This window comes from Procambarus clarkii, chromosome 62 (genome assembly GCF_040958095.1).
Source record: "Procambarus clarkii isolate CNS0578487 chromosome 62, FALCON_Pclarkii_2.0, whole genome shotgun sequence".
NCBI classification, from domain to species: Eukaryota; Metazoa; Arthropoda; class Malacostraca; order Decapoda; family Cambaridae; genus Procambarus; species Procambarus clarkii.
In genome coordinates this window covers 5,452,338-5,472,460 of record NC_091211.1, presented here as the reverse complement: position 1 = coordinate 5,472,460, position 20,123 = coordinate 5,452,338, and the positions used below count along the sequence as shown (strand labels likewise).

Genomic DNA, 20,123 nt, shown 5'->3' with positions numbered 1-20,123 from the left:
ACGGCCAGGAGGCGGGGCATAAAGAGCCAGGAGGTGGGGCATAATGGGCCAGGAGGCGGGGCATAAACGGCCAGGAGGCGGGGCATAATGGGCCAGGAGGCGGGGCATAAAGGGCCAGGAGGTGGGGCATAAAGGGCCAGGAGGCGGGGCATAATGGGCCAGGAGGCGGGGCATAAACGGCCAGGAGGCGGGGCATAAAGAGCCAGGAGGCGGGGCATAAAGGGCCGGGAGGTGGGGCATAAAGGGCCGGGAGGCGGGGCATAAAGAGCCAGGAGGGGGGGCATAATGGGCCAGGAGGCGGGGCATAAACGGCCAGGAGGCGGGGCATAATGGGCCAGGAGGCGGGGCATAAAGGGCCAGGAGGCAAGGCATAAAGGGCCTGGAGGCAGGGCATAAACGGCCAGGAGGCGGGGCATAAAGAGCCAGGAGGTGGGGCATAATGGGCCAGGAGGCGGGGCATAAACGGCCAGGAGGCGGTGCATAATGGGCCAGGAGGCGGGGCATAATGGTCCAGGAGGACTGGGCATAAAGGGCCAGGAGGCAGGGCATAAAGGGCCTGGAGGCGGGGCATAAAGGGCCAGGAGGCGGGGCATAATGGGCCAGGAGGCGGGGCATAAAGGGCCAGGAGGTGGGGCATAAAGGGCCAGGAGGCGGGGCATAATGGGCCAGGAGGCGGGGCATAAAGGGCCAGGAGGTGGGGCATAAAGAGCCAGGAGGTGGGGCATAATGGGCCAGGAGGCGGGGCATAAACGGCCAGGAGGCGGGGCATAAAGGGCCGGGAGGCGGGGCATAAAGGGCCGGGAGGTGGGGCATAAAGAGCCAGGAGGTGGGCATAAAGGGCCAGGAGTCGGGGCATAAACGGCCAGAAGGCGGGGCATAAAGGGCCGGGAGGTGGGGCATAAAGGGCTGGGAGGTGGGGTTCTCCCTGGTAATCTTGAGGTTATCTTGAGATGATTTCGGGGCTTTAGTGTCCCCGCGGCCCGGTCCTCGACCAGGCCTCCACCCCCAGGAAGCAGCCCGTGACAGCTGACTAACACCCAGGTACCTATTTTACTGCTAGGTAACAGGGGCATAGGGTGAAAGAAACTCTGCTCATTGTTTCTCGCCGGCGCCTGGGATCGAACCCGGGACCACAGGATCACAAGCCCAGCGTGCTGTCCGATCGGCCGACCGGCTCCCTGCAATTGATTGATGAATTAATGGTAATGCAGTTGATTGATGAAAAACGTAATCTGACCATTTACCACTCTGGTGCCTTCGGGGGATCGAAATGTTGTGGATTAACTATTAAGTTTCATTCCCTCTTGTAAGGTCTGCGTGGTGTAGTTGTCAGCATTCCAGTTATGCTCATGTGCGCTAACACCTGTGTTTCGAGTCACTTGCAGGGTTTGGGGCCCATATATATATATATATATATATATATATATATATATATATATATATATATATATATATATATATATATATGGGCCCCAAACCCTAATATATATATATATATATATATATACTCAGGAAAACTTGGTTTATTAGGCAAATCGGGCCTTGAATATTAGGCTGAGAAGTGCATTCTGGCTACTAAGTACGACATATATATATATATATATATATATATATATATATATATATATATATATATATATATATATATATATATATATATATATATATATATATATATATATATATATATATATATATATATATATATATATATATATATATATATATGTCGTACCTAATAGCCAGAACGCACTTCTCAGCCTACTATGCAAGGCCCAATTTGCCTAATAAGCCAAGTTTTCATGAAATAATTGTTTTTCGACTACCTAACCTACCTAACCTAGCCTAACCTAACTTTTTCGGCTACCTAACCTAACCTAACCTATAAAGATAGGTTAGGTTAGGTTAGGTATGGTTGGTTAGGTTCGGTCATATATCTATGTTAATTTTAACTCCAATAAAAAATAATTGACCTCATACATAATGAAATGGGTAGCTTTATCATTTCATAAGAAAAAAATTAGAGAAAATATATTAATTCAGGAAAACTTGGTTTATTAGGCAAATCGGGCCTTGAATATTAGGCTGAGAAGTGCATTCTGGCTACTAAGTACGACATATATATATATATATATATATATATATATATATATATATATATATATATATATATATATATATATATATATATATATATATATATATAAGAAAATACAAATCGCGTTAAATTTATACCAGTATGGGTCAGGTGAAAAAACCAGTAGAATAAAGAAAAAAACAAGGGGACAAAGGGGTTTAAGGGGACGAAGCACATGCAAAAAGTAATCAGGTGTAATAAGGCTATTAAGTTGAACAGTGTCTTCTATGTTGGCATCGTTATGTTCTGGTCTTGTTCTTACTCTCATGGTGGGTAGAGTAAATAGTTACGTGATTTGGGTATTCATGATGGGTTGTTCTATTTTTATTTGGATTTGCTTCAAGAATTTGTAGTCTTCTTACATCTTGGGTTTTGTCTATTATTCAAGTGGTTTTATTCAACATTTCTCTTGTTAGGGTGATGTCATGGGCTTGTCTCATGTGATTCCTGGGGGCACCGGATTGAAGATGACAGGTTAAACGCCTTGTCAGTTTGGTCGACGTCATACCTATATACATAGATTGAAGGTTACATCCTTCGTGGGGGCAAGTGTACATGTATACAACGCTTGACTGCTGTAGAGCGTTCTCCGTCGGCTTCGGGCTGTTTTTAATATGGAGGTCAGTAGTCTTCTTTCTTTTATAGACTACTAGCAGTACCTGGCAACACGTTGCTGTCTCTCAACAACGCATGTGCATTGCTGAGCCACAGCACCCTTCCCTGTCCCCCAGTCCTCCCCACCATTCCCCACTCAATTGTCTCCTCGGCCTCCCCACCATTCTCCATTCCCCCATCCCCTCGTCCTCACCATCCCAAACTCCCCCGTCCCCTCGTCCTTCCCCACAATTATCCCCCCTCCCTAGTCCCCTCGTCCTCCCCCACTATCTCTCACTTCCGACAACTCGTCCTCCCCACCATTCCCCACTCCCTCGTCCGATGCCTTTCCAAATGGTCTGATGTTCCCATCAGAAAATTGGGAATGTCAAGTGATCTGATGTTCACATCACTGATATATAAGAAAAGCAGTTACAAAATAAAATGAAAATATGAAAAAATAAAAAATAAACTATACTCACGAAATGAATGGTATGGTAAACAACACAGCTCAATTCCAACACAATTCACACAAAATAATTAAACCAAAATGAAAATAAATCAAAACCTATGAAAATTCAATTCATCAATGCAATCAGATACATTGAAATTGAATTGTAACATATATAGTATAGCATGTGTGTTGCTCTTACATGCAACAGATGGCGCTGTTTTACAAGAAAAGCATAGTTTTATCTGTCACAAGTTTGGCATCTATACTTATGCTTATGAAATGAACGGTAAGGTAAACAACACAGCTCAATTCCAACACAATGTCACACAAAATAATTCAATAAAAAATAAAATAAATCGAAATCTATGAAAATAAAATTTATCAATGCAATCGGAAACATTGAAATGGAATTCGTAACATATTTAGTATAGCGTGCATGTTGCTATTATGTGCAACAGATGGCGCTGTTTGGCAAAAACGCATGATTTTACCTGTCAGAGGGGCGGCATCTATATAGTAGGTATATAAAAAGACGCTCCTATTTGAATGCAACGTTGTGTCAAAATTTCAAAACAATCGGTGAAGAACTTTCGGAGATTACAGCGTGTGTTGCTCTTCCGTCCAACAGATGGCACTGTAAAAAAAATCCTGTCACAGGTGAGGCATGTATATAGTAGATATATAAAAAGGCGCACCTATTCAAATGCAACGTTGTGTTAAAATTTCAACGCAATCGGTAAAGAGGTTCGAAGATTTCCCTCACATGAAAATTCCCTTACAAGAAAAGGAATGTTTTTTTTTTACCGTCACAGACGTGACATCTATATAGTATGTATATAAAAACCTGCTCGGATGCGAATGGAACGTTGTGTGAAAATTTCAAAGCAATCGGCGAAGAACTTTTGGAGATTAACGGTTATGCACAAACGAACATTTCCATTTTTATTGATATAGATGATCAGGTTTATGTTTTGGTTAGGATTAATACTTTTTACTCCTTTACGGATTATTTCTTTCATTATTCTTTCTTCTTTTTTATGGTCATTGTGCATAGTTGATTTGTAATATAATTTTATTGGAGGTATTGTGGTTTCTGTTCTAGGTTCAGGATTATACCATCGGTCCAGGTGTCTTCTTATAGCAGCGTTTATTTCCGCGTTGCTATTGTGACGGAGTTCCCCCCCCCTTATAATTCTCCCACGCCTGCAGTAAGAGTCATGTCTACTTTTCCCAAGCGTTCTCTACGTTGCAGGCTACAATTTGATATATGGGAGAGAGTGAAGTGTTCTCGGGGAGCCGAGAAATTTGTGAAATAGTGATATTTTGGCCTGTGGTTTAGGCCCTTTAGGGAGCCAAGATGGCGCTTACCTCTCTGATCTCCCGCCAAAACCGTGTGACGTCAGTGGCACCGGATTGGTCACCGACAGCAAGGTGGCACCGGGAGCCAATGAAAACCTCCCATAGTAAAAGTGACGTCACGAAGGAAGGGGGTCCGGCCAGCGCGCCGGGCTGGCGCCAGCAGTCAGACACGACACGTCATAGAGGTTGGGCGTGCGACGAGTGGTCCTGTCAGTCGGACAGTTATTCCAGCTCCCGTGGATTTATGCGTCACCGGAATTCCGCCAGTACTCTGAGAAGTCTTCCCTAGTTCATGTGTTGAACCAGAAGAGGGAATTGACGGTTATTTGAGCAACAAGTGCTCCAGTCAGGTACTGTGCCAGTAGCAGTGAAGCCGTGCAGTGACGTATGTTGACGTCTGTGGCAATTCACCAGTTCGTGACAGCGTAGTGGCTGACAGAGCCACTGGGTAGCTGAGGAAGAGAGGACTATTTGGGGAAACCGAACGACTGTAGCTGAGACGTAGGCGACAGCCGTTGCTGGGAGAAGACGACGGCCAGGAGACCGACTCCAACCTTCAAGAAGTCAAGAAGGAGGACGGACCTGCAGTGAGGAGGCACGGAGACGACGCGCTAAACGGTGGGACGACGAGAGGCTCTGGTAGGACACGACGACGTGTAGTGTGGGGGCGTTCCCGACACGAGGACCAGGAGCTACATCTCGACTCTCATCGGAGGATAGGGTGAAGTAGGTGGTTCTAGTTCCCTCCCCATTCCCCTTTAGTTAGCTATATTATTTGGCTATATTATCTAGCCTGAAGATTTTATATGTCGTGAGCAAGTCTCACCCATGTCATGGTAAAGCACCAGGGTGCTAGACAGTACTATCAAGAGTACTTGTAATATTCATGTTGATTATTGGTGTGTACAGGCACCAGGAACCAGTGATAAATTTACTGTGGTGTGTATATCTTTCTATAGATTTTTTGATATGAACATATAGTGGTAAATTATATATAAGATTATGCCAGTATTCGGAGGTTAGGCTATGTGCCCAGAAACTATTTATTTTCCATGTATTGATGATTGATTTATATACCATATATATGTCTATGTTCATTCAGTGAATAATCATTTGTGAGTACAGTGAATTATTGCGTTATCGCCCACGAGAGAAAGTACTGAAAACTCCCGTGTTAATATTTCATAATATATTGTTGGATAAATAACAGTGTAAGACCATTACAGTGAATCATTGTAGAATTGATTGTAGAAAAGACTGTTTGATCCTGAGTACAGTGTAACTAAGTAATTCGGTTTATTTGTGCCAATATCGAGTGTGCGAGTTTCTAGTAATATTGGAGAATTTAAAGAAACCGCGCGCGTGAATCTAGCAAACAAGCAAATTTCGCGCGGAGAGTCCATCGCGATCAGCTGTTCTTGACACTTGATGAGGAGGGGGAGGTGTTGCCACCTAATGATCGCGGACTATTCGTGGGAACTTCCGGCCGCGTCAGGATTTGCTGATTTATTTGTTGTTGTTTGGCTTTGTGACATCTTTCATACATTTTAAGTAAAATACAAAACTATATTAGTGTTTTTATCATTCCCTCCATTGATCTTGTGGCTATATTATACTGGTAAATATAGAGTGATAACAATAAGTACCTGCCTGATTCCTATTCTTTGAGTGTGACCTTGCCAAGGCTACCACTGAATACACCAGTCCACTGATGGTGTTACTGGTCACCTTAAACACCAGTTGGCGATCTTGTGAATAACCGTAGAGCCCTATTGTTGGGGAGGGCACACGACAGTCGATATGCACGAGTCGTGTTCTCACTCTTTCTTAATTAGAGGCCGTTAAGATTGACTGGGAGACTCTCCTGGCGTGCAGTGGCGCCGTGAGGATCGAGGGAAGACCCGCAGGGCTACGGTGAGTTACCTTGAGCATAACTATTGCTCACCCCAGAGTAAGGGTAGAGAATAATAGAGGTGAAACCCCAACATTGGCGACCTCGCCAGGATACCGATCGAAGTAAAGGTTGCAGTGGTACTTGGCAGTGGTGTTAGAGATCAGGTGCAGGTTATCACTCGTAGCACAAGATGGAGGATGATAAAGTAGCGAGGTTTATTGACTCTAGAGACGAACAGGTGCTGGAAGAGTGCACCAAAGCACAGTTACAGGCTATAGCGGATCATTTTGGAATAAAGCTGAAGTCTGCCCGAGTTGGTGAAAGAAGACTAGAGATAATGGCTCAGCTCAAGGCTCGAGACGAAGCTTTGGGGGAGGAACGGCCCCAAACACCTGCCAGTGAGGGTGAACACTTGAGTATTGGTGGAAGCAGCAGGGGATCCAGCGGCAGCAGGCACAGCATTAAGCTGGAAATAATGAAGCTGCAGCTAGAGGCACAGCAGCGCAAAGAAGAGCGAGAAGCAGAAGCACAGCAGCGCAAAGAAGAGCGAGAAGCAGAAGCGCAGATGAAGCGTGAAGAGCGAGAAGCACAGATGAAGCGTGAGGAGCGAGAAGCACAGATGAAGCGTGAGGAGCGAGAAGCACAGATGCAGCGTGAGGAACGAGAAGCACAGCTGCGCCGGGAAGAGCAAGAACGAGAAGCACAGCTGCGCCGGGAAGAGCAAGAACGAGAAGCACAGCTACGCAGGGAAGAACGAGAGCAAGAAGTTAGGCTGAGACAAATGGAAATAGAAGCCAACCAGGAGGTGGAGCTGAAGCGAGCTGAACTGGGACTAGGTGCCCCTGCCCCGCCACAGGAAGACCGACGAGTGAGGGAACGAGACCTGCCGGTCTTTGTGCCTAGTGAAGCCGAAAGTTTCTTCGATCACTTTGAGAGAGTTGCTGCTATGAAGAGGTGGCCGAGGGCGGAGTTGGTCCAAGGGAGGCTCACAGGTGAAGCTCGTGAAGCCTTCACTATGCTCGACTTCCAGGAATGCACTAACTACGATGTGGTAAAACGAGCTGTGCTCCGATCCTTTAAACTCACGCCAGAGTGTTACCGGAAGAGGTTTAGAGAATGTACCCGGTCACCAGGAAAATCGTATGCGGAGACGGCGAGGGACATGGAAAGAAAGTTCCTTAAGTGGATGGACTCTGAAGAAGCGGGGTCGGCCGAAGAAATCAAGGAACTAATGGTCATGGAAAAGTTTATGTCCGTGCTCTCTCCTGAGATCAGGATGAGGATAAAGGAGGCGGACATAAAGAACCTGAGGGCCGCAGCCGACCGGGCCGACATGTTAGAAGAAGCCCTACGCCCACGCCGAGAGGGACAGAACCGACCACCCGCATACGTCGGAAACGATAGGAGTTATAGAAGGACGGATGGATGGAGGACAGGAACGAGTTCTCCCAAGTCCCATTTCTCAAGTTGGAACACCCGAGGATCAAAAGGTGCTGTAGCACCGATAGAGGAGAACCAAGCTGAAAGCTCGGGAACTGTTACTGCAGGGAAAGAAACGACAAGTGAGGCGGGAAAGACACAGGGTGTGACGGTCTCTGGAGGCAGTGCTAAGGCGAGCGGTGGCGGATGGTCTCCGCCAAGGGGCCGCTGCTACAATTGCGGAATACCCGGACACGTCGCGCGGGAATGCAGACGCCCTAAGCAGCGGGGACACGTTGCTTTAGTGATATTCGAGGACCAGAGGGCCGAGAGAGTGCGGGATGAACCCGTGCTGAGTGGGGAGAAGAAAGTTCACCCATTCGTGTGTCAAGGAACCGTAAGGATGGGGGACGCAGACCCCATCCCCGTGAAGATCTTAAGAGACACCGGGGCTGACTTTACCCTGGTAAGTGAAACCCTGTTCCCCGAAGGTTACGAAAGTACCAGTGTGGGGGTGGCAAGTGTGACCACTGTGGGAGGCCCAGTGAGGATGCCCCTACACCAGGTGACTTTAAATTCCGACTATGGCTGCCAGACCCTAGTGGTGGGAGTCTGTACATCAATGCCCAAGATGGAGGCGCAGGTCATCTTGGGGAATGACGCATGTGGAGGATACGTCCTCCCGCATCTCGTGAAGGGCGAAGAGTGCATAGAACAGTACAATGAGACAGGCGGAGAGTTGAACGCCTGTGGGGACGAGAAGGGAATCGCACCGGTGGCGATCCCAGTTTGTACTGTGACACCGAGACAACGCGAAGAACCAGGAGGTTGTGGATCTGATGGGGCTGAGGAGTCGACTGACAGCCTGGGAACAGATCACCTCGGCGTAGGACCCAGAGAACGAGTGGAGGGCGAGAGTAGCCCGAATGGTGAGTTGCAGGTGACCCTCACCAGTTCTCCAGGGGTAAACCGCACTCGTCTCGGAGAGTTACAGCAGGAGGAGTTCCCCGAGTTGGTTAGTAAGGCCGAAGGAGGACGTGTGGGTCCTGAGAAGGCTTACTTTCCATTTATCTATATTATATATGCCATGCTATTCATGATGAAGGAACGATGGACGCCAGGAGCAACCGTGGGAACGGTGAATAAATATGTCCAGAAGTTCAAAGAACGTCTCACTCGAGCGAAGGAATTGGCTAGGAAACTCCTGAAGAAGGCGCAACGCAAGATGTCGGAGTGGTACGACAGGGGAGCTGCGCAGAGGAATTTTCAGGCCGGATCCAAAGTAATGGTTGTGCTGCCAGGTAAAGGTAGAGTGACCAAGTCGCGGTTCAAGAGACCATATCGAGTGCTGCGACGGTTGGGTCCAGTGTCGTACGAGATTGGGAAGCCGGTTGGACCCCGAAAGAAACAGGTGTGTCACGCAGACCGCCTGAAACCTTTCTTCACTGTGGAAGGAAGAGCCGACAAGCAGGACGGAACGATGTCCCGCGAAACCCAGCGGAAGACGGGTCTGAGTATACCGAGGGACCGAGAACTCCCGGAGGAGGAAAGTAAGTGGTTCAGGGCGGACGGCACCAGTCTCACCCGCACTGAGAATCTGACAAGGATCAAGGTCAAGCACATCATGGGGAAGGACGACGTAGTAGCGGACGCCCTATCCCGCATACACTAACGAGACATGACTCTTATTTTAAGGGGAGGGGTATGTGACGGAGTTCCCCCCCCTTATAATTCTCCCACGCCTGCAGTAAGAGTCATGTCTACTTTTCCCAAGCGTTCTCTACGTTGCAGGCTACAATTTGATATATGGGAGAGAGTGAAGTGTTCTCGGGGAGCCGAGAAATTTGTGAAATAGTGATATTTTGGCCTGTGGTTTAGGCCCTTTAGGGAGCCAAGATGGCGCTTACCTCTCTGATCTCCCGCCAAAACCGTGTGACGTCAGTGGCACCGGATTGGTCACCGACAGCAAGGTGGCACCGGGAGCCAATGAAAACCTCCCATAGTAAAAGTGACGTCACGAAGGAAGGGGGTCCGGCCAGCGCGCCGGGCTGGCGCCAGCAGTCAGACACGACACGTCATAGAGGTTGGGCGTGCGACGAGTGGTCCTGTCAGTCGGACAGTTATTCCAGCTCCCGTGGATTTATGCGTCACCGGAATTCCGCCAGTACTCTGAGAAGTCTTCCCTAGTTCATGTGTTGAACCAGAAGAGGGAATTGACGGTTATTTGAGCAACAAGTGCTCCAGTCAGGTACTGTGCCAGTAGCAGTGAAGCCGTGCAGTGACGTATGTTGACGTCTGTGGCAATTCACCAGTTCGTGACAGCGTAGTGGCTGACAGAGCCACTGGGTAGCTGAGGAAGAGAGGACTATTTGGGGAAACCGAACGACTGTAGCTGAGACGTAGGCGACAGCCGTTGCTGGGAGAAGACGACGGCCAGGAGACCGACTCCAACCTTCAAGAAGTCAAGAAGGAGGACGGACCTGCAGTGAGGAGGCACGGAGACGACGCGCTAAACGGTGGGACGACGAGAGGCTCTGGTAGGACACGACGACGTGTAGTGTGGGGGCGTTCCCGACACGAGGACCAGGAGCTACATCTCGACTCTCATCGGAGGATAGGGTGAAGTAGGTGGTTCTAGTTCCCTCCCCATTCCCCTTTAGTTAGCTATATTATTTGGCTATATTATCTAGCCTGAAGATTTTATATGTCGTGAGCAAGTCTCACCCATGTCATGGTAAAGCACCAGGGTGCTAGACAGTACTATCAAGAGTACTTGTAATATTCATGTTGATTATTGGTGTGTACAGGCACCAGGAACCAGTGATAAATTTACTGTGGTGTGTATATCTTTCTATAGATTTTTTGATATGAACATATAGTGGTAAATTATATATAAGATTATGCCAGTATTCGGAGGTTAGGCTATGTGCCCAGAAACTATTTATTTTCCATGTATTGATGATTGATTTATATACCATATATATGTCTATGTTCATTCAGTGAATAATCATTTGTGAGTACAGTGAATTATTGCGTTATCGCCCACGAGAGAAAGTACTGAAAACTCCCGTGTTAATATTTCATAATATATTGTTGGATAAATAACAGTGTAAGACCATTACAGTGAATCATTGTAGAATTGATTGTAGAAAAGACTGTTTGATCCTGAGTACAGTGTAACTAAGTAATTCGGTTTATTTGTGCCAATATCGAGTGTGCGAGTTTCTAGTAATATTGGAGAATTTAAAGAAACCGCGCGCGTGAATCTAGCAAACAAGCAAATTTCGCGCGGAGAGTCCATCGCGATCAGCTGTTCTTGACACTTGATGAGGAGGGGGAGGTGTTGCCACCTAATGATCGCGGACTATTCGTGGGAACTTCCGGCCGCGTCAGGATTTGCTGATTTATTTGTTGTTGTTTGGCTTTGTGACATCTTTCATACATTTTAAGTAAAATACAAAACTATATTAGTGTTTTTATCATTCCCTCCATTGATCTTGTGGCTATATTATACTGGTAAATATAGAGTGATAACAATAAGTACCTGCCTGATTCCTATTCTTTGAGTGTGACCTTGCCAAGGCTACCACTGAATACACCAGTCCACTGATGGTGTTACTGGTCACCTTAAACACCAGTTGGCGATCTTGTGAATAACCGTAGAGCCCTATTGTTGGGGAGGGCACACGACAGTCGATATGCACGAGTCGTGTTCTCACTCTTTCTTAATTAGAGGCCGTTAAGATTGACTGGGAGACTCTCCTGGCGTGCAGTGGCGCCGTGAGGATCGAGGGAAGACCCGCAGGGCTACGGTGAGTTACCTTGAGCATAACTATTGCTCACCCCAGAGTAAGGGTAGAGAATAATAGAGAGGTGAAACCCCAACACTATATCAGTTGTTCACCAATACCTGAGTTACTCTTTCAAACTCTCTACTCACGTTGCTCCATTCGGAGCAGTGGGTAAGCGCTCGACGAATATAAGCATTGAGAACACTGGCTTTGTATCTTTGGGGGCACTCACTTCTACCGTTCAGGCATAATCCTATGTAGGTACATAGGATTATGTACCTATATGAATTAATTATTATATGAATTAATTACTATATGAATTAATTACTATATGAATTAATATATTTTCTCTAATTTTTTTCTTATGAAATGATAAAACTACCCATTTCATTATGTATGAGGTCAATTTTTTTTATTGGAGTTTAAATTAACGTAGATATATGACCGAACCTAACCAACCCTACCTAACCTAACCTAACCTATCTTTATAGGTTAGGTTAGGTTAGGTAGCCGAAAAAGTTAGGATAGGTTAGGTTAGGTAGGTTAAGTAGTCGAAAAACAATTAATTCATGAAAACTTGGCTTATTAGGCAAATCGGGCCTTGCATAGTAGGCTGAGAAGTGCGTTCTGGCTACTAGGTACGACATATATATATATATATATATATATATATATATATATATATATATATATATATATATATATATATATATATATATATATATATATATATAACTGAAAACTCACACCCCAGAAGTGACTCGAACCCATACTGCCAGGAGCAACGCAACTGGTATGTACAGGGACGCCTTAATCCGCTTGACCATCACGACCGGACATCAAGCGGATTAAGGCGTCCCTGTACATACCAGTTGCGTTGCTCCTGGCAATATAGGTTCGAGTCACTTCTGGGGTGTGAGTTTTCAGTTGTATATAGTCCTGGGGACCATTCAGGCTGGTTTGAATATATATATATATATATATATATATATATATATATGTATATATATATATATATATATATATATATATATATATATATATATATATATATATATTATATATTATTAAATATGACCGAAAAAGTAAGATTAATAATTCTAACACGAATTTTCTCAATCTTTCGTACATTTCTTTTCACTGCTGGAGGTAAATCAAAAATCAATTCTCCAAAATTCATTTTTATTTCTAGTCTGACGCGACACGAGCGCGTTTCGTAAAACTTATTACATTTTCAAAGACTTTAGTTCACAAATACACAACTGAATAGAACTTACGCATCTCCGATTTTATATCTACATTTGAGTGAGGTGGAAGGGGTGATGTGGCATTAACACAAGACAGAACAAGAGGTGGCATTAATAGGGTATTAATTTCATCAACACAAGACAGAACAAGAGGTGGTATCAATAGGGTATTAATTTCATCAACACAAGACAGAACACGAAACAATGGGTATTGAATAGAAGTGTCTGTAGAAAGCCTATTGGTCCATATTTCTTGATGCTTCTATATTGGAGCGGAGTCTAGAGGTGGGTAGAATATAGTTGTGCAATAATTGGCTGTTGATTGCTGGTGTTGACTTCTTGATGTGTAGTGCCTCGCAAACGTCAAGCCGCCTGCTATCGCTGTATCTATCGATGATTTCTGTGTTGTTTACTAGGATTTCTCTGGCTATGGTTTGGTTGTGGGAAGAGATTATATGTTCCTTAATGGAGCCCTGTTGCTTATGCATCGTTAAACGCCTAGAAAGAGATGTTGTTGTCTTGCCTATATACTGGGTTTTTTGGAGCTTACAGTCCCCAAGAGGGCATTTAAAGGCATAGACGACGTTAGTCTCTTTTAAAGCGTTCTGTTTTGTGTCTGGAGAGTTTCTCATGAGTAGGCTGGCCGTTTTTCTGGTTTTATAGTAAATCGTCAGTTGTATCCTCTGATTTAAAGACTGCCGATTTACTATAAAACCAGAAAAACGGCCAGCCTATTTGGTTGATACATAATGAAATGAATAGCTTTATCATTTCATAAGAAAAAAATTAGAAAAATATTGAATCTTTGGAAAACTTGTCTTAAGTTTGGAAAAAACTTCGCCGGTTTGGTGGTGACCTTCAGGTCACCACCAAAGACACCTTACAAGCAGAACTTATTGCAGAAGGAGAAAAGAATCGAGGCAACTACATAAGCACCATACTGTCCCCCGAGCTCAAAGCGGCAGCTAAGAGCCTTCGTGAGAACAAGGAGATAGTCGTCAGAAGAGGTGACAAGTCGCCAATATACGTCATTCTTAAAAAAGACGAATATCTGGCGAAAATGAACCTCAGTCTCTCTGACCAAACTAAATTCCAAAGGGTAACGAAGGACACTACAGCTGAATTGAAAGCAAAGTTCAACAAATTGATCGAAACTGTGAACGCCAAGAAATCCGGACTCCACCTGCCAAAGATTATTGGGGAATATAAACCTGGATACGCGTATGGAAATGTCAAGACACATAAGCCTGGAAACCCACTTCGGCCAATCATCAGCCAGATACCCACACCCACGTACAGACTGGCAAAGCGACTCAACGGCTTGCTGACTCCTATGTCCCTTGCGCCTTTAGCCTGAAGTCTCCAAAGGAATTTGTTGACTTACTGCGGGGAACACGGGACACAGGGATAAGAGCCTCGTTGGACGTAGAATCACTGTTTACCAACGTACGTATGGATGAAACAATCGGGATGATAGCGGACAGAGTGTATCGTGATCCAGCCTGTACTCCTCTTGACATACCAGAAAGCATTCTAAGGAAACTACTCCAAGCTTGTACTAAAGAGGCACCCTTCTTGAGCCCGGATGGGCACATGTATAAGCAAGTAGATGGGGTCGCCATGGGTTCTCCCCTAGGTGTCCTGTTTGCGAACTTCTACATGGGTACCATCGAGCAAAAGGTCTTAGTCGACATGAACTTGAAACCGGCTATATACTGCAGGTATGTTGATGACATTTTTACACAGGTACCTGATGTCAGACATCTGCAGGAGCTGAAGGAGGCATTTGAGCAGAATTCTGTTTTGCGTTTCACTTACGAGATAGAGAAGGATGAGAAGCTGCCCTTTCTAGATGTAACAGTCATGGAAAGGAGCGGAGATTTCCACACTGCAGTCTACACTAAGGAAACAAACATAGGAATGTGCCTCAATGCCAACAGTGACTGCTCAGACAGGTACAAGAGGAGTGTTGTTAACGCTTATGTCGACCGTGCTCTCAGCCACAGCTCAGGATGGAAGCAAGTATATATATATATACATATATATATATATGTCGTACCTAGTAGCCAGAACTCACTTCTCAGCCTACTATGCAAGGCCCGATTTGCCTAATAAGCCTAGTTTTCATGAATTAATATTTTTTCGACTACCTAACCTACCTAACCTAACCTAACCTAACGTTTTCGGCTACCTAACCTAACCTAACCTATAAAGATAGGTTAGCTTAGGTTAGGTAGGGTTGGTTAGGTTCGGTCATATATCTACGTTAATTTTAACTCCAATTAAAAAAAAATTGACCTTATACATAGTGAAATGGGTAGCTTTATCATTTCATAAGAAAAAAATTAGAGAAAATATATTAATTCAGTAAAACTTGGCTTATTAGGCAAATCGGGCCTTGCATAGTAGGCTGAGAAGTGAGTTCTGGCTACTAGGTACGACATATATATATATATATATATATATATATATATATATATATATATATATATATATATATATATATAATATATATATATATAATATATATATATATATATATATATATATATATATATATATATATATATATATATATATATATATATATATATATAAAATATATATATATATATATATATATATATATATATATATATATATATATATATATATATATATATATATATATATATATATATATATATATATATATATATGAGAATGAGAGAGAGAGAAAATTTAATTCATCTAGTGGTGTTTGATAATATAATTTGAAATCTAGATTGGAGCAGACTCTGGTTTGAGTTCCACCGGCAGTGTTGTCGATGTTTAATTGTTGTTAATAAGCTGTAGTTTAATTTTAATTCTTGTATAAATACCTACCCAGGTGTTATAAATACCTTCCCAGGTTGTATAAGAAACCTGGGAAACCAACTACCTACCCTAGTTGTATAAACATCTGCCATAGATATATATATGAACCTCCCCTAGTTGTGTTAATACCTCCCCTAGTTGGGTAAACACCTACCCAGGTTGTAAATACACTTACCCTAGGTGTATAAACACCTACCCAAGTTGTGTAAGCACCTACCAGATTTCAATAAAAGTCTACCAAATGAATATAAACAGCATATATGAGTACCTACCGTAGAATAACTCCACCCGAGGTAGCAGTTGGCGCCACAGCTTCAACCTCCGCACCACCTCTTCAACATCTAAGATGTAGAAGGCTTCCTCTCGACCCTGCCTCAGGAAAATATTGAGTTAGCAACTATAATATATTTTTGCACCTGTGACACAAACATTGTCGGAAAATCTGACACCATTTAATAATCATACAGATAATAGCTGTGTTGTATAAACAAGTTACCCATAGAAAACGTAACTTGTAGTGGAATTACCGTCTATAGAAAACGGGATATCATCACCACATACCATTATAAATTGACCAGCTATTCTGCTGGGAATTATTCTTAAATACATTAGTCTTTGGACTTTACCATCATAAAAACATCTTAAATAAATTAACTTAATTATCAATATTAAAGTAGAGTAAATGTGACCCTTCTATCACGTTCTGAAATCTGGACAATGTAAGCCAGGCGTCAGAGGGAGGAAGGAGGGCAGCCATTGTTGTTTATACTAGACCAGAGGCTCACACGGGAGCAAATTCGGCTCCTGTTAATTTTACTTGGACGTAGTGTTATGGAAACCAAAGGTACCATCTCCAACACGATGTCTACAATTCAAGTTAAGTGTTCTTTCCGAAACCCGTTTATCATTCATTTATGGCCATTAATGTCAGGATATAGGGTGATCCGGTTAGATCACGTGGAAGCCTCAAACTAAAGGTATTTAAGCCAGGTCTTCATGTTCCATGTACAGTTTTCTCTGAAATACTTGTCATATATAGGATTCTGGCTTCACAGTTAGCGCCCTTTTGACAGGTCAAGACGAGGATGCAAGATTTTGTGCACCAGTTACCTGGGTGATGAAAGCTACCTCAAAGAGGATAATTTGGTGTCTACACCCTAGTTATACCTGGTGGACTAACCTGCTGTACTATAAGATAAGGAACCTCATCAATGTATGTAGCTATTACTGTAGTTTGATTGGCTGCATACATATATATTAAACTAATAAACCCCCCCTAATGTGTAGAGGATCGATTTGTGAGATTATGAGATTATTGCAGAAATACAGTCCACTTAACATTATACAAATTGCTATCGAAGTATATAAATTAACGTAAATATAAATTCATATAAATTAAATAAATATAAATCTCACAGGTCGGTTCCCACATTATTTGGTCATCTTCGAACCGGATGACGGATTATTTGATCCTTTGAACCCACATTTGGTCATCTTAGTACCGGATGAACCAGTTAACCAGTGGATTCATTAAATATACTAGTGCAGTGTTATTTAAACAAAGCCAGTCAAGACGGCGGCGTTGACTCGTGCGAGTTCACGAGCCCCGCTCAGTTCAGTTAAGCCTTAGTCAGCGGTTTCATGCACACCCACAGATTTGGTGGCGTGTTATTCTGTGAAATGACAGCGCTAATATAGAAGCCAGCCAAATTAGTGACTGTGTCGCGAGATTGTTCACGGATTTCGTGGTGTTACATTTCGCGAGAGATTATCTACGAATTTTGTGGAGTTTATTTCGCGAGGTCAATAATAATATTTAATACTTCTAGATAATATTAGAAGTTTCATAGAGGCTAATTAAGAGGCTATTATCAATAATTGTGTATATTATTTCTCCAAAATAGAGAATTATTTAATATAAATTGCACTAGTGATCACAGTATAATATTTACTAATTGCCAACCCACAACAGGGTAGGATATTAACCATTGACTAGTTGAACTATTATTGCTCATCCTAGTCCCATTATTCCCATAGTCAGTTGTACTATATTGATTAACCTAGCACCATTAATGAATGGTCCAGACCCTATTTTGGGTGTAATTTTTATCAACTCGAGTTGAGTTGTATATATAATAATTTACTTATGATCATTACACCTTTGAGTGATTAATTAGTGTCTCTACCATCCTAGGGTGATATAGAAGAGCTAACCTAAAGGTACTTCCAGTGACACTGGTTTATCACTCAAATCATTAGTGTGTATGATTGTATATATATAATGTGTATTAATTTTAAGTGCTAACCTCTAGTAGAGGTAGGATTATTGCCTAGTGAGTGCAGAATTTACCCTAGGCTATCATTAGTGTTTGTTCAGTATTATGAGCAGCCCAAGTACAAGTCCCACAAGGCTTCACCAACGAGCCAGTATGGATAATGCAGGGAGAATGAAAAGAACCCTTGCAGGTCTTAAAGGCCACTTAACAAGACAGATCAAGAAATGTGAAGATTTGTCACAACAATCAACAGTTGATTATGCTGACCTGGAAAGCTATTATCAAGCAGCTGCAGGTAAATTTGAGCAAATCAAATGTCAAATAGCAACATATGTGGCTGAACTTGCCAACACCAATTTATCAGAAACAGAAATAGACGACATTATGGTTGATCTTGCGAATTATGAAGATCAAACTCAGGCCACGTTACAGCCTTATGTCAAATTAATTGCCCAGAACAAGGCAACAACAACAGCAACAACAGCAACAGTTGCATCTAATACGAGTCAAGCAGAAGCTCGACTCCCTCCAATTAATTTACCCACTTTCTCAGGAAAAGATGAGGAAGATTGGGACGAATTTTGGAACAAATTCGTTGACCTTGTAGACTCAAAACAATCTTTACCAAAGAGTAGTAAATTCTCTTATTTGCAAGGCCAATTATCAGGTGAGGCTAAAACAGTAGTATCCCATCTGAGATTAACTAATGACGGCTATGATCTGGCAGTAAAACTCCTCAAGGATAATTATGCTGATCCAGAAGTAAGAACATCACATTTAGTTCATGAGCTGTTGCATTTACCCCCACCGGAGGCTTCAGCTGATTCACTCCAAGTCTTCAAGCTGGAGGTAGAATCATTGATCAATGCCCTCAGCCTGACAGCAGATACAAACGGGGCTGAGTGGGTCTTGAAAATAATTGTCCAGGAGAAAATACCTAGGGACATATTGAGACAAATGAGTGCTCATTACAATAAAAGCATCTTATCCATGAATGAAATATCTGAAGGTTTAAAGTCAGTAGTTCATCAATTACGAACACATGACAAATTAAAACCACCAAGTAAACCCTCAGAAACTAATAATAGTAAACCACAGAGTACCAAAGGTACTCCAAATCAATCTAGACAATATAATTCAACACCAAAGTGGAACAGTAGCAGTGTGGGCGTATATGCAGTGGGACCCTCCAAGCCTATAGTTACTGTGTCATCCAAGAACGTGACACCAAAGGGTACTGGAAGCTATGGAACATGTTTGTTCTGCAATGAGAAACATTCAATGTACCACTGCTCTAATTTTCCTGATAGTGACGCCCGTGTTGAGCGACTCAAAGATTTGCAACATTGCACGAGGTGCCTCAGGAAACATAACATCAAGGACTGTGATACCCAATTACACACCTGTAATAGGTGTAACAAAGGTCAGCACCATGCAGCATTGTGCAGAGACACCAAAACAACGTCTCCAAACCCCAAGGTGGAAGATAGCATTCCCACCACAGTACAGTACTGCAAGGTGCAACAAACAAAGAGTGTCCAATCGGCAAAGTCTAAAGGTAATACGACTTTGCCTACTGCCCAAATTACCATCCTGAATAAGAGGGCCAAGGTCCATACCCGTGGGTTGTTTGACCAAGGATCCCAGAGAACATATATCACTAAAAAGTTGGCAGATGAACTACAATTAAGGCCTGTAGCCCAGATGTCATTCAACATATCAGGGTTTGTAACAGATGCAGGACCTCAAGTCTACCAGGTGGTACAACCATCAGTACGTTTAGGCAGGTACGTCTGTAGAGTACAAGCCATTGTGGTGGACAAAATACCAGTAGACCTACAAGTTCAAGGTCTGCGAGCAACAGCCAAATTCCTGAGAAATAGAGGAATAAAATTGGCAGATAATATTAAGTCTGATCACCTCAACGACTTCGGTCTCCTTGTAGGGACAGACTATTGCCATCGATTCATCGGTAGCCCTACTAAATATCAGGGTATAACCATGTTAAACTCTGCAGGAGGTAAATTACTCTCAGGCCCAGTATCAAGCCTGAGGAGACCTATGCCTGCAGATAAACAATACCAGTAGAAATCTAA

General features: G+C 43.2%; 1 protein-coding gene across 1 annotated transcript in view; it reads right to left on the bottom strand.

Moving 5' to 3' along the window:
- Positions 1 to 20,123, bottom strand: part of LOC123766598 (antizyme inhibitor 2) — a 286,143-nt gene that overhangs the window by 170,705 nt on the left and 95,315 nt on the right. The window contains exon 3 of the mRNA XM_069308159.1: positions 16,024 to 16,120. Within this exon, the coding sequence (XP_069164260.1) occupies positions 16,024 to 16,120 (97 nt within the window). The remainder of the gene's footprint in view (positions 1 to 16,023; positions 16,121 to 20,123) is intronic.